The following is a 16119-nucleotide window of genomic DNA, read 5'->3' as shown; positions in this document are numbered from 1 at the left end:
TACGTCTATATTTTTTGAGGCAGAGGGGAGGCCCGAGCCCCTGCCCTCCCCTTCGGGCGCCCATGCTTAGGAGCGCCATGTCCCAACAGAGACTGACCGCTCTCACCATCTCTCTATCGAAAACGACGTGGCTTCTTCTTTAGATATAGTGCTTTGTAGAAGACTTCAGTCAATAGAAAAGTCGCAAAGTTGTTTTTTAAAGTAAGCATTGTAGTTTCATGTATTTTATTTTAGAGCAGTATGTACTTCAATTCATCTTACAACAACAGTTTGTTTTAGACAAAAGCTTACAAAGTATGATTGTGCGAGCGTCCCCAATCCAAATAGTAGGGCGCAAGAACAAAGGCCGCCTCTGCTCACACACATTCACAAGGACTCTTTGCCCTTCAATCACAGACACGCATGCGCATATCATAACCCCTCTCCTCTACTGAGCTTCGCCGAGCCTACCATGTTGTGCTTACCTTTTGTGATCGTGTATCAATCAGTGTATGTTCTTGCTTATTTCATATGACGTGTTCCAATCAACGTTTTTTAGTTGCACGTAGAGCAGCTTTTCTCAACTCTACTTTGACTCTTGTGCCGTGCGCACGCCAATCAACTAGATTTTGAGACCGTTATAGCTAGGTCAAACTTTTAAAGTTTTTTTTATTAAGCTATTATTTCGTATTTTTCTTAGAATGACTATCTAGCATGTAGTGGACAACATCTTGTTTGACGGTTTTCTGTTTTCTCTGTAACTTCATCCTGAAACTTCATCATTGTTCACGCCCAATTATCAACCATCTCCTTTAACTCATAGGGGATAAAAGAATTTTAAAATAATATTTTATTTAATTTTTATTGGTTAACGTAGTTGTTAGTAACAAAGAGACATGCCTACAGGGTGGCACATGAACAATTGACATATTTGAACTTAGATGGAAGAAAAAATAAGCTGTTATCGGCGCTAAACTATACAGAAGCTCATTCTCCACTTCCTGGAAATACCGACAGGCACATATCGCTAGGCGTAAATGTATTCATTGCCCGCCAGGTGTTCTTTATATAACACATGATTTTCAGACGAAGCCTATTTTCGTATGGATGAGACTGTTAATAAACAAAATATACAAGTACTACATACACACTATGTACGAAGAAAAGAAAAAAATACCACGGAGTTAAAATTACCGTGTGGATAGTTCTGTCCAGTCACTGATTAATGAGGTATGAAATTCTTGTTGACACTTTTAACTTACAGTTATCTGGATATTCATCAAAATGCTTTTTTACTTCAGCTATGATTTCCAATTACTATCCAGTCCGATACAATAGTTTAAAAAATCTTTAAGCACAGATTTAATTCCTTATGACTTTTCTCTCTAAGCTGTTTGAAGCGAAACATTTTCTCGTTCAAGCTAGCGAACAATATGGAAATGTAAAGTCAGATAGTTTAATTGTGCCGTGATACTCAAGAAGAAATGTGGCACAGACTGGTACGAAAGATGCACATCCGCCATGAAGGGATTGTTCAGCTACACGGGATCCATATTGAACATGTTATACAGTAAGGGAAAAAAAATACTTTCTATGAACACACTATTTTGTAGATAATGACGTGTACATGTAATATGTAAAGGCAAATTTGCAATCTACATTTCAATTGAGTCAACTTTTAGTGTGCCATCCTGTATTTAATAGTAAGACTAAGAAATGAGTTCGAACGAATCAATGATTGCATTTTAATGGGAATGTTAGCACCGAAGGTATTTGTCTCCGTCACGAAAAGTCAATGAACGTGCACTTCATAAACACAAAAACAATGATCACAATCACGAACTCTACTTGAGTCTAAACCTGATAACATCACATTAAAATCTTAAAAACAGAGGTCGTGAAAAAGCTAATAGAATAAATAACTAAGCAGAACACATGTAAGGAGTAAAAAAGTAACAAGAAAACAAACAAGATAAATGTTCAAAATAATATCTAAGAAAATTTGATTTATTTATTACGGTTTAGGTTTAATAGGGAGGTCAGCTCACAATAAAACCAATAGCCGACATACAGGATTTGTCCGGAAAGTAATAGAACTGATTTTATTCCGCCATGACTGTATTTCGGAGCGTGCGCGCACCGACTGGATCCGTTAGAGGGCGTTCCTAGCTAACAAACGAGCGGCTGGTCAGTTGTCTCCGAGCACACGGAGAGTCAGGACAGGCTTTTTCGCGCGACGTGTTTCTGTGAGTGGTGCAAGCCGAAAATGCTGCGTTCGTTAGAGCAGAGGTACGCGATTAAATTCTGTGTTAAACTCGGTAAATCTGCGACAGAGACGTTTGATATGATCAAGCAGGCTTACCCAGATGATGCTTTAGCAAGAAGTGGTGTGTTTTGGTGGCACAAGGCCTTTTCGGAGGGCCGGGAAGAGGTCGCCGATGAAGACCGTGCTGGAAGACCTTCGACTTCGACAAACACCGACAATGTGACTCGTGTGCGCGAAGTTTTGAACTCAGACCGTCGACTAAGTATTCGTTTAATTGCCCAGATGTTAAATTTACCAAAAACTGTGGTTCATGAAATTGTGACGGAGCATTTGAACATGCGCGAGGTGTGCGCGAAGATTGTCCCAAAAGTGCTTACTGACGACCAGAAATTGCGGCGAGTGGAATTGTGCCAAGAAAATTTGAACATGTGTGAAAGTGATTCCCAATTTTTGAATAACGTAATCACAGGTGACGAATCATGGATCTTTGAGTATGATCCTGAGACAAAGAGGCAATCTTCCGCCTGGCACACGCCGGCGTCTCCTCGCCCAAAAAAGGGAAGAATGAGCAAATCCAAAGTGAAAACGATGCTCATTGTCTTTTTTGACATCAAAGGCATCGTCCACCATGAATTTGTTCCTCCTGAACAAACCGTCAACGCCACGTTTTACGTGGAAGTGCTCAAGAGACTCAAACGAAGGTCAATCGGGTCCGACCAGACATCGGAGCCGACTGGAAGCTGCACCACGACAACGCCCCGGCTCACACCGCCTTTCTTGTGAACAGCTACCTGACCAAGGCCGGCATTCCAACGCTTTCGCAGCCGCCCTACAGCCCAGATGTGCCCCCCCCCCCCCCCGGACTTCTTTTGTTTCCTTGCCTGAAACGCCCGATGAAAGGCAAGCATTTTGAGACGACAGAGGGGATCCAAGCAGCTTGCACCGCGGCTCTCAAGGCTATTCCGGAGAATGACTTCCGTGACGCCTTCAATGCTTGGAAATCGCGCTGGCAGCGCTGCATCGACGCAGAAGGAGCCTATTTTGAAAGTTTTTTAAAGAATTGTAACGATTGGCTCAATATTTTTTTTTAAATCGACTCAGTCCTATTACTTTCCGGTCAAACCCTGTATGCTGTATATTAAAAATTCAAAATACAACTTCTAAAAAAGTGTGGATAAAATATAAATTTACGAAAATAAAGAGATCAAAATAAAAAAGAACCATAAAATTTAAAAGAAAAGTTGCGATAAAGTTAAAAGACTCAATAACAAAATATAAAATATATAGCTAGAAACTAACTAAAAAATAGTAACACATAATAGAAAAAAATAAAAATAATTGATTATGGTTTAATCAGAAGGTCATCATCGAGGCTATTTGTCCCCTTCACGATAAACCCAACGGCTGACACTTGCTGCACACTAAATAATTCAAAACAAAACTTCTAAGAACTTCTAAGAAGTGTGGCTTAAAGAAAAATCTTCTACAAAGTGAGAGATTAAAAAATAATTATAAAATTAAAAAACAGATTGCAGAAAGACTAAAAGAATAAATAACGAAATATAAAAAATATAACAAGACAATAACTCAAAATTAGCAATAATAGTCACACATATCAGGAAAAATTTTAAAAGAAACCTTAGAGCATGTTTGCTATTCTAATCTCAAGAATAAAAGTGAGAATACGGATACCAAAGACTCCAGTATCCTTCAAAACGTGATTAAGGCAGTCTTAAACGTTCTCTCAGGTCTAAGTATTCTGGACATTCTATAAAAATGTGCCAAATTCTCAGTTGGACGATACAATCTTCACACTACAGACAGTTAACATCATGTACTAAACAGGAATGTGTGTGAGATGAGTGTCTAATACGCAAATACGTCAGGATTGCTTTCTCTCGGTAGCTAGTACACGACAATGTCTGCCAATAGCCCAAAATTACTGAGTAAAGCCTGCTTCCAATCCGCTTGTCAATGAGGGTGCATTCGTTAGGGTAAATAGTTACCGAGATCGAAGAATGAGATTGCTCCAGCACAACACCTGCCACGAAGGTGTATTTTGCTGATGTGTCAGCACCCTCGATTTCCCAAATGATGACATGACACGGCAGTCAGCAGAGAAGGACGACAAAGTCCTGTTGCTGAAGATGATGGGGTCTCAAAAGAATGTCTTGCACGAAGGCAAAGGCATATTTACTAAAGACATTCTGTTAGCTTATAATAACGCTTTACAAATCAGTGTAGATAAGCATACGACGAAGCGAGTCAAAGTCAAACTTAACTGCTAACTTAATAACAAAATTGGCTTTATTGTGCCAATTTATCCTGAAAAATTTATCATTCAGAAGCTCTTTAAATTTTCAGATGATAAATATACAGGCACAATCAAGTCAGTTCTGTGATTATTTTAACTGCTGTTAGTTCAGCAGTGAATACTGAATACAGGCGATGTAGACACAACTCTGAGCTGTTCTCGTCCGTGACGAAGGCATAGCCAGCAGAATTATGACTTTTAGAACTGTCCGTATACAATACATTAAAATGAAGTGAGCTCGACCAATCATAATAATCAAGAAGATCTAAGAGTTTTTAGTCTAAAACAAGTGAGTTCCACAATCCATAATAATCGAGAAGGTCTACTCGTTTTCAGTCAAGTTAAACTAATGCCGAGATGAGTCTCGTAAGAGCCGTGATGCGCAAACCAAGCGAAATTGGAGATGATAGTGAAATCATTGCTCAAACTTTTATCTAACACATCTAAAATAAAATAAATATTCACAAAGCAATCCATCACATACTATGTCAATCAATGAACATCAGGACACTATTGGGAATCGTTATGCACGACACTGAGCATGCAACCAATCGGCAATACTAAAATGGATTGAGGTTTCTATTACTGAGGTATCAAAGCATCACTCACCTGTATACTGCAAAAGTGTGATAATCATTCAAATTCTCAATTCTCTGTTCTAAATCATTACTTTTTTCACTCTTCTCTATGGAGTTTGTAAATAAACTAATGTACGCATCCAAAGAGAATTGATACATCGGATCTATTTCACTCATATCATTCAACACGAAGAATAGTATGGCAGCTCGTTGAGCACAGGGCTTGTATTTCTGTTAAGAAATTGAAAAATATTAGAAGAACACAGCATTATATAAGCTTAGAACATAAATACGAGACTGGAATTATAAATCAAACATTACTTAATAAGTTTAAGTACGAAATTATTATTATTATTATTATTATTATTATTATTATTTTTTTTTTTTTTTTTTTTAACTTAGACATAAATATAAAACTCATTGCAAATTTTAAAGTAACTTTAAAATAAATACAATGCTACCTCATCACGCAAAAATATTTTCCTTCTTACTTGTATTTTATGCGTGAGAATATAGCTATCACATATGATAATTCGCCAGTACTCAAATGTTTGATAACAGTTCATTTATAACTATCTACTTATATCTGATGTACACATGGTTATCAAAATAATGGAAACGCCTAAAATAGTGCAACTTATCAGATTAATATGGCGTTGGACAACCTTTCCATTTCCTCACCGCTCCCTGATGTGACATGCTATAGAGTTATACAGGTCGTATCCATGTACCTGTGAAAATTACATCATTCCGTGTCCAGTGCATCACTTAGTTTCGTTTAAAAAAAAAAAAAAAAAGGATGGAGACGAAACTTGCGCAAGATTTTTGTCTTCAAAAACACAACACAGGTGTTCCAATGTTTAGGTCCGGGAATTTGGCTGGCCAGGGAAGGTGTTCAACTTCGTTCCGATGTTCCTCAAGCCTCGTCACAGGAGATCGAGCTGTGTGAATGGACGCATTATAATTCTTGAATATGGTGTCATTGACCGAAAACAACACCTGGACTATAGGATGTACATAGTCTCCTAAAATGGTGACAATCAGGAGCAGTGAATCGACAGGTAAGAGTCAGCACAATACCCACTGAAAACCACAGTATTGCAGAATTGTGGCGCACAGTATTGCAGAGCCGCAGTTATATTTCACGGTTGGGGGTAGACATAGGCAATAATACGCTTCTTTGGTCTCCCGCCACACATAAACAAAGCTTACAGTGAATGATTCATCTGACCATATCACACGTTTTCAGGGATCAGCGATCTATGTTGCATGTTCACAGAACCATTGGCATCGTGCCAAAGCGTGATAGTTTCTTATCAGCAGTTTCGCCCGTGCAGCCCGACCCTCATGTAACTCGCGGCGAACTGTGAGTGTCCAAAGAGGCTGTGGGAGGTACTACTTCAGTTTCACCGTCACTTGCAATACAGTCTCACGATGGTTTTAAGTGACGATCCCCTTTAATGCTCAGTGGGACTTGTCACTGAGGGTTTTATTCCGACCACTGTTCCTCTTTGCCGATGTAGTTCTGCCGTGATTTTTGTAGGGAATCATCACCTTGGACACTGTCCTTCGCGACGCGCCCAACACCTATCATTTTCGCACCACATAACCAAGCAGCAATAATCCCGTTTCCCCGGAAATCAGAGAGGTCGTCCATTTTATTCTATTACCGTCTGCTCGTTCACTCCACACTGCCAATTGCTGCTTCTCACTAGTACGGAGTTTGCTCTAACACACCACCAACCGTTGCCAAGGAAGACATCTGACATATTTCCAACATCAGGTGTTTCTATGATTGTGATAACCATCTGCACTTATATCAAATAGTATATTACTCTACAAGGATAAGTTTTAAAATTATCAAAAAGTTCTAGCTTCCAAACTTGTATAGTACTGCTTTTAGTAACCTGAAATTGCTAAAAGTAATCCAAGTGGAGTTAATTTTTTTTTTTTTTTTTTTTTTAAATTGACATAGCTTGCTACAAGTATATTGACTGTTACGTTGTAGAATACAGAAGAATGGTGATGACCTCGCTCAATCATTGATCTAAGAAAATCTTAGTTTTTCTAACCTTCTCTCTCATTAAAAAGGAATAAGGTAAACTTAGTTCTAATACACTAAGATGAGGTTCATTACGTTACTTGGTGACGAGCCCCGTTTCTACCGCATCAAGGGTGACGCCAGAGAGGCATATGTTTAATGATTTAACATAGCTTCTAATCTTATTGACTGGGAAATTTACTTCTTTAGTGAATATTCTAGAGCAGTGGTTCTCAAACTTTCTGATAACGCGGGCCCCCTGTTTATTCGGAAAGTGATCTGCGGATCCCCGTGCAATGCTATCTGAAATTTCACATGGTATTAAAAAAATATACTAATTAGAATTACCACTGACAAGAAAAAGATCAAGAAATATAATGTAATAAGTAATTTATTCTAAAGATACATGATTGTTTTCTAATGAACGAAATTTCAATTGAAAATACACTAACTTTTAAGACTGAAAATCACTCTCTTTTTTTAAAAGGAAATTCACTTTCCATTCTATTACAACACATTTTCATTTTATTACAACACATTTCAATTTTTAGGTGTCGTGGACTCTCTGGCCAGGTCCCACGGACCCCACTTTTAGAACCACTGATCTAGAGGTTTAACAGTGAAACTAAGTAAATTTTAAACTCAAATAAAAAAAATGCCTCCAAATTTTACAAACGACTGAAACGATGCCTGCGTCCTATAGCTCTACTTAGTTTTGTGTGTGTATGCCTTTCTCTCTCTCTCTCTCTTCTCGCTCGCTCGCTACATATAACAGCGCATCCGTTGGAGGAAATAGCTACTGAGATCAGAGCAGAGACTGTTTTGTTCCACTAATGCAACTTACGTAAAAGGGGCATTTGCTTCGTTAAAATATAATATAAAACATGTTTATACTCTGTATTTCCCAAAGCTGTAATACTGTAAATAATTATGTAACTTAACTGTAATAAGGCAATAACCTGTAATAAGGGACTGATTCCTTCCCTGCATTTACTTTTTAGCTCTGTAGATTAAGGCAAAATTTTACAGTCAAGTGAAAGTGATCATAGTTATTTCAGGCAGTTAACTTTTAAAAAATAAACATTTTAAAGCTCAGTAATTGAAGAATTTAATAACTTTAAAAAAAAATCTTCAAATATTAGAACTTTTTAACATCGCTCTCATCACCTTCACCTTGGGCCGCGGCAGCTCAATGGTAGAACGTTCACCTATGGTGCGTGGGGTCCCTAATTCGATCCCAGCTCAAGCCAAGTGGGCTTTGTGGTGTACAAACACCATGTGTATGAATTTCATTAATTTCTTATCATCACCGTCTCCTTAAACCTACATGGCATTCTGTGATATGTGAATTTGAAAGATTTCATTTATCAGTTAACCTCAACGTTTTCTTTCCTAAAAATTAAACTGTTTAACTTAATGTGGTAACGAAGTGACAAAATCACAAATACTAGAGTACTTTAGTTTTTGTATGTTATTAACTTAACAAAACAAATATATATATATCGTAATAAATTAAATTTATTTCGTGAGATTTTATTAAGTTAATAATGACGTTATGGGATGTGACTTAAGTTTGTTTCTAAACCCAATTAAATAAAAACAGAAATACAATTTAAAGATATCCTGTTTTCTCTGTACGTAGCTCTTGGAGTGTTGCGAATTCGTAATATATCTCGTCAAATAATCTAGTTAACATAGGTTTAGAGATTCCACGTATTTATTTATTTCCTCCGTGGTGTTTCTATTTTTGTAAATCCTTCTTTCTCCCATTCTCTTCCGTGTTGTGATGTTATGGTCTGTTTTAAGTAAAGATTAGCCTAAGTAAAATAAAAGTTTTCACAATTTGGCCTTCCTCGTCAAAACTAAATTCGGTTCGTATCAGATTAGCCAGTATCCAATCCTTTCTCACTAGGAAGAGAAGCAAGTTTAGAAATTGGTGGTTATGGCTTGAATTCTGAAGATTCGGTATATATAGCTTACGATATTATACATATATCTTTCTCTATAGTCCTTTATTTAATAATGCTCTAGATTCTTAAACATGTCATAGAATTATAGAATTTGGTATTTTTTCTCCACGATGTTGGAGTTGGAAGTGTGTATTTTGTGGAATTCCAAAGTTCCGTTCTCATTCATGGATTCTAGTACCACAACACATCTTGTTTTGTCGAATTTTTGTTGAATCCCGACTCACACATCACAATACACTAACTCTAAATTCTATGGACATTTGTTTCTTTCTTTCTCTCTGTCTCTCTCTTTTTTCTTTTTCTTTATGTTGAATGGCCTGTAGAACATTAATCGATTTTTATGTTACAATTTTCCCGAAATTTTTACGCATGACATTTTATCATGCCTCTAGGTCTAAGGAACAACTTTTGAAGTCATGTTTATTATGGTGTAAGAAACTTTTCTGCTTCTTTGATGCAAGAAATTCCAGCACTTTGTTCTTACATTTTTTACGTGAGGTAAAATTACGTTTACAAAAAGAAAGAAATGAAAAAATAACTTCCTTTTAGTATATTCCTATGACCTTCACAAATATTGTTTAAACAGACGAATAATAATTGTTTTGTTTGTCATTATTCTTATTCGGATTAACATGTAGAGCTTCTGGAAGAGGTGCTGCTGTTCTTTAACATATTCACAGAGTTTAGTATATGGTTTGTTTGAAAAATATTATATATTAACTGTTATTCATATTTTATTTACCATTCGGAAAGTATCGATTTGAGCTTCTGTAACCACCGATATTTCCAACGACTCCTTCACTTGTTTGGATGTATCTCTGGATACCTGTAAAGTATCCACCAATTCCACGTCATCCAACAGAGATCCTTTGCTCTCATTTAATAGTCTGAAGAAAGAAAAAAATATTTTAATATCAATACGTAAATTAATATATTGGAAAAAGTTTATCTGAAATACAAGCACAGAAGTAAGTAGTTCAACTTATTTTTATACAAAACTCTACACACATATATTTGTATTATATTGTATTTGTAAGTAAGTATGTGCAATATCTGGAAGTATAGGCAGGGGTACCCACAAGGGGGGGCTATGACGCAAACTGCGTCATTGAAATATTGGGGGGGGGTAAAATCTATATAAATATGTTTGAGGGGGTGTAAAATTAATCGAAAAGATTTTTTTCATGGAAGAACACCTACGGATAGACAATTGAGGAGGGGTGCGTCATGGACATAAGGGGGGGGGGGGCACCACTGGCTATAGGAGTATTTATACTGGATGCATCCACATTTTGTCGACTACAGTGATAAGTACAAATACCTTCAAATCACATTCAGTAACTAGAAATCTCTATCAAAAACATGAAAATTTACACGAAATAATTAAATAAATAATTATTAAAGGGTTATTTGTGTTACTACATAGAAAGGAAGTATTTTTAGCGTTCAATGCGCGAACATAAGTCATTATGGTTATTAGTACCGGTATGTAAATGTACATGCTTTGTTTCGTATGAACTTCATATAAAATAATACAAAATACTAAAACGCAAAAGATTCGCTCCGAGAGTTAGAAACTAACTCATTCATAAGAATACATGGAAGATCATGCCGAAGCCAGCTAAGCTTTTTTATCTACCGAGCACCGACCTACTTTCTGTCAGAAAATTTCATGAAGCGATGATCTAACATCTAGTGATATTTCTTCTTAAATTTTTGAATACGGTGATTGGATTTTTAAAAATTCAGAAATCATTTACAAAAATTAAAAAAGAAAAGAAACTTGGAGAAGAGGATACACCTGATTGATTCATTCATTGCGGGTTTGATGGGTTGTCAACATCGAGGCTATTTGTACCTCTCACAATTAACACAACTACTCAAACACAGACTGCGGTAAATAGAGTTATAATAGTACCAAAGTGAACAGCTCCTTATTAACATATGCATGAATTTCCATTGGCGGAGAAATGTGGTTTGCGTGGAGGATGGATTCATATAGTCACCGCCATGGTTACTAAAAACTAAGAAGCGAAAAATATGTTTGTAGTCCAAAGGTCACTCTTTTGTATAAAAGCACTACCATGTCCAACATTGGAGATTGTCTCGGATATTAGGGGACAGAGTTTGGTTGATCTAATCTTGATCTCTCTTCGTTTTTAATGTGGGTTTTCAACTTATAAAATTTTCTTTAATTTTTGTTGCAGAATTGTAGAAACATAATCTTTTAGAGTACATTTAAAAATAAGCAAAAATTATGTTCCTTTGGTGTGTTAAGAGTGTTTGACAAATTTTCAATGTCCCTTTAACTTATTTCGGACTTAGAAAAACTCAGGAGAACACAAATTAACAAAGTTTCGTTTTTGTTTCAGTACACAAAAAGGACATAGCCATTTCATTTAAACCAACAATGAAAGTAGCTTGGATTAGATCCTGATCAGGCTCAAATATAATGCTGATAAAATAGAAAATCTTTGTTGGTCAAATAAGCTCTTTTATAGAACATATGTAAGATTCTTAGAATAACTCGTTTTGCATCAATATTCTTCAAATGAGACTATATTGGCTTGAACTTACGCAATCTTTGTTAAATTAATACCCGTTTCCCTTAGTCTCGGAGCATAATTGCGGGATGATGAACTTAAAAATAATAAAAAAATATATAACACCTTTCTATGTCCACGTTTAGGATTATTTGATATTTTAAGCAAATTAACGTAACTTAGGTCAAATTCTTACTTTTGAGATTCTGCAGGTTTTTAATAATACTCTGCAAGTCATTGCAGATAAGCACACGACGCAACGAAAGATGAAACACATGGTGGAGATCAAGCATAACTACTGTTAATTCAGTAGTGAATATTGAACAGAGGCTACATAGATTAAATTCAGAACTGTGCTCATCTGTAATGAAGGCATAGCCAACAGAATGTTCACTTTTCGAATCGTCTGTGTACAATACATTAAAATTGAGGTATTGTTCCAGCAATGTTCCGAATTCTTGCTGGTATTCTGAGTACTTGTGTCATACTTGAAGTGTGCCGACAAAGGAAAGTCGAACCTTGATGGAATCAACAGCCATGGCGAAAGAGCACCAATATGTAGCAAACATGGAGATGGCCATACAAGTTCCAATTCCGAGAATTGTATCGTGTTAACAGAGACGAGTGTCACCGAGATATAAATCCGGATTATCAAGGCAAATATGTTGGGGAAAGAAGTACGCACATGTATTCTTCCAGAAAACCTAATGCTTGTATCGTTCGACCAAATAAGACAATTTTATGTACGTTGAAGCTAGAGAGTAATACTGCGAAGGTATCAAGTGACAATAAATAAGAAAATCGTCAACGTATAACAGACCACAAACAGGGGTTTGAATTTTTAATAAAACACTAACCCTGCGAACATTGCGTTCTAGAACACCATTTTTCTGCAGAAATCGCTCTGAGAGACCAGGTAACCTACACACAACTTTATAGAGAACATTCTTCATGGAGGTTACTTATGAATTTCGCAATATGGCCACTAAGATCCCATTCGTAAAGCTGTTTTAAAATTTCATAAGTTGTGTCACAAACCTTTTGCAAATCAAAAAGTATAGCAAAGAGGTGCTGGCGATGGAAATTAAAGCATATGAACGAGAGCAAGCTTAACTGCTGTTAGTTTAGCAGTTAATACTGTACACAAGGAATGCAAACTAATCACTAGCGGATCCAGAAGGATCGTTTGGGAGGGGCGGTTCGCTTTCTTGAGGATGAGCGTAGCTTCAAGGTGACCAGAATTTTAATTGCAAGAATGGAACTCATATGAATCCGGGACTAGAGGGGGGTGGGTGTAAGAAAGATTCCCAGATTCCACTTTGGAAGCCGAACTTTTTTTTTTTTTTTTGTAATGAAAGTTTTTTTTTTCTGTAAATTTTAATTAAATACATACTTTCGTTTCGGAGGGTGGCGGTGTCATGATTCACTTCACACAGTCACCGCAACATATGAGATGCACAGCCTGGCACAGTACTTGCACAAAAGAAAATACTGTATTGACGATAACATTCATTTTAACGAAAGAATGTACAATTTGCTCTAATCATTTATATTTTGAGTAACAATTGCGGAACAGCAGTTAGAAAAATTAAATACAAAATTAATCTATCTCTATATTTGTGTGGGGTCCACGAAACATAGTATAATTATAGTTATGCTTACAATAACAATAAAATTACCTAGGTATATTATACTAGCCTTCGTCTAGGTGGGGCTTCGCTCCCAGATCTCCAATCTGTTCGGCATACGGCTTTACACAATATAGCAAATGCTCGTACGTGATACTGTGGCACAATATTTCGCGTTCTTCCTTCTGTCTTTCATATAGAATTGGATTGAGCTAAAACTGTGTCACGAAATTCAAACACCTCGTAAGGCATTTTAATGAACCTTTTTTCCTTCTCTTCTACGTTAAGTGAAAAAAAAGCGTTCAAATATATAGTGAATTATTTTAAATGAAAAATCAAACTACCAAATTTCATGTTACTAACCACAAGAGATCCCGAGATATGGGCATAATAATAATAATAATAATAATAATAATAATAATAATAATAATAATAATAATAATAATAATAATAATAATAATAATAATAATAATAATAATAATCCCACCCCTTTTCTTCCCTTCCAGGTAAAATATCAAAAACACTGGGACTCGTATTGAATTATTTTAAGTGGAAAGTCAATATACGAAATTTCATGTTTCTAACCTTTCAAGATTCATAGATATTGATATCTTATTATAGCCCTAATATTTGCAATCGCCGCCACTTTTTCTTTCCATCTCTTTTTTCTCCGTTTTACTATAATATTAAAAAAACGTTGAAATGCGTGTCAAATTATTTTAAATGAGGAATCCAAATGCCAAATTTCAAGTCTCTAGTCTTAACGGATTCGAAGAGATGACCATTTTATTAAAATAATTTCCACCCCATTCTCCCTTCCTTTCTTCGAATTCCCCCCCCCCAAAAAAAAAATCCTTCCTTAGTGATACTCTACGTAACAAATCTTATCTACTGTCCTAATTTCAAGTTTCTGACTTAAGTGGTTTGGCCTGTGCGAAGTTACTCACTCAGGACATCGTCTTTTATGAATTAATTACAATAACAGCTTGTAGCTTTTCTTATTTCTCAAGAAAAGATGAAATGCCATTTAAAGTCACAATAAATCCCTGGTCCCTTCCTAATGTTTCCGTGTTGAATCCCAAAAGTCACGGCTCTCTTTGTTAATCTAGTAGCTAGCGAACGTACCTATGATCTTTGATGCATGAGGTTCTGTGGTTTAATTCCCGGTGAGTGAACATTGAACGCATTACAGTGACTCAGATCCAACTTTAAATTCTAGTTCTCGTTCTGTAAAGCATCGCTTTTGACGAACGATTTAAATACATATTAATCAATCAACTAACCGAAAAGTCTTCTCTTAGATTCAGAGAGCTTTTCTATATTTCTCTTTATTAAAGGTAAATATAATTGAGGTTATAATCCGGAATTCCGAAATCCATTTCATATCCTTTTTCTAGGACACAATAACACATTTTTAGTACAGAGTAAGCCGTCTTACCTTCCTTCCTACAGCTGTTTGTTCAACGAATGAATCATATTCTCGCTACTTTGGGGCTTTTGGTTATCGCCCCAAGGAACTAGCGAGTGAAGTATTCACAATTCAAATATGTCTGTATTAAGTACTATTAAGTACCACACATTCTGATTAGATTCTGCTATGCTTGTCTCACAGATTGTATCGTCGGGAAAAGACCATATTAGTATTTCCCAATGATAAATGCTGAATGTTCAAAAAAACCTTTGGAGGGGGCGGTCGCCCCCTCCGCCCACCCCGTGGGTCCGCCAGTGAAACTAATTCGGTACTGTTCTCGTCTGTGATCTAGTAACAACCAACAGAATTCACTTTTCGAACCGTTCGGATAAAACAAATTACAATCGGGATACTGCTCTAGCAACGCTCCAAACTCTTGCTGGTATTCCTGCGTACTTCCGCGCTGTTTAGTGTGTGTTGACAACTTAAGGTTGAGCTTCGCGCCAATTTGATGGCATTTTATATTATCAGTTAGTTACATATTGTGTAACCTTCACAGTTGTATCATATACATTGTACATGTAGAAAAATTAATGATAAAAAATTTATGCATCATAATTGGTTCGAAGAGCACGTTACGAACAAAAAAGAATTTCTGAATCACCTTTACACTCCAATGTAAAAATAAACTCCCGTTAAATGGGAGAGAGCTCACTGAATATGATTAAAATTTGGATTTTCCTTTGGAGTATAGAAGTAAATGATGGAATATAAGTTGTGCTTTCGCTTCGTTATATGCAATAATGTATGAGAAAAAGATGTCCTAAGTACTTACTGTGCAAGACAAACATGTTTAGAAGTTATTACTAGTGTTCTTTTCAAATTATTGAAACCCTAACCCTTCATTTATGATCTTCTCTGAGTTACGGACTGCAGTGGAACCAAGATGGAGACGTTACTCCACTATTATTATCAATAGGTTAAATGTCATGAAAAATAACTCCTAGATTATTTGTAAATTTCTTATTCTTATGCGGATTATACCAGTTACAATTCAGGAAAACACACTCCGCTAAGTTTGTCTCTATTCATACAACATATCAAATTTGTAAAAGTATTAGTGCAGAGTTCCTACTGATCTGGAGAAATCTATTTCCCTGACTTCTCCCTGACCTTTGGAGGGAAATTCACTGACTTTCATGACAGGTGTCGGATGATGTTGACATATAAAAAGGAATAAATAACGGTGAATATTTATATATGAGAACATTTATTCCCATAGAGACAAATAATAATCAACTGCTCATATGTACATTCCACTTACTACCCATAAAACTCTGAGCAACGTTCCATACTGTGATCATTAACGATTGGCTAAGCTGAAATTGG

At 36.2% G+C, this 16119-nt stretch overlaps 1 protein-coding gene across 5 annotated transcripts in view; it reads right to left on the bottom strand.

Annotated features, from left to right (window-relative positions):
• kl-2 (dynein heavy chain 2, axonemal kl-2) overlaps positions 1-16119 on the bottom strand; it is a 564598-nt gene that overhangs the window by 100410 nt on the left and 448069 nt on the right. For all 5 annotated transcript variants that reach the window (XR_014132735.1, XM_081769103.1, XM_081769086.1 and 2 more), the window contains 2 exons: positions 9891-10035; positions 5169-5368 (listed from right to left, as the gene is read on the bottom strand). Coding sequence is in view for 4 of the 5 variants with exons in the window: in XM_081769103.1 (XP_081625229.1) it covers positions 5169-5368; positions 9891-10035 (345 nt within the window). In the remaining variant the exon portion in view is untranslated. The remainder of the gene's footprint in view (positions 1-5168; positions 5369-9890; positions 10036-16119) is intronic.

This window comes from Thermobia domestica, chromosome 1 (genome assembly GCF_964235325.1).
Source record: "Thermobia domestica chromosome 1, izTheDome1.hap1.1, whole genome shotgun sequence".
NCBI lineage: Eukaryota > Metazoa > Arthropoda > Insecta > Zygentoma > Lepismatidae > Thermobia > Thermobia domestica.
The sequence above is the reverse complement of the archived record's forward strand: the minus strand, read 5'-3'. Positions and strand labels throughout refer to the sequence as shown.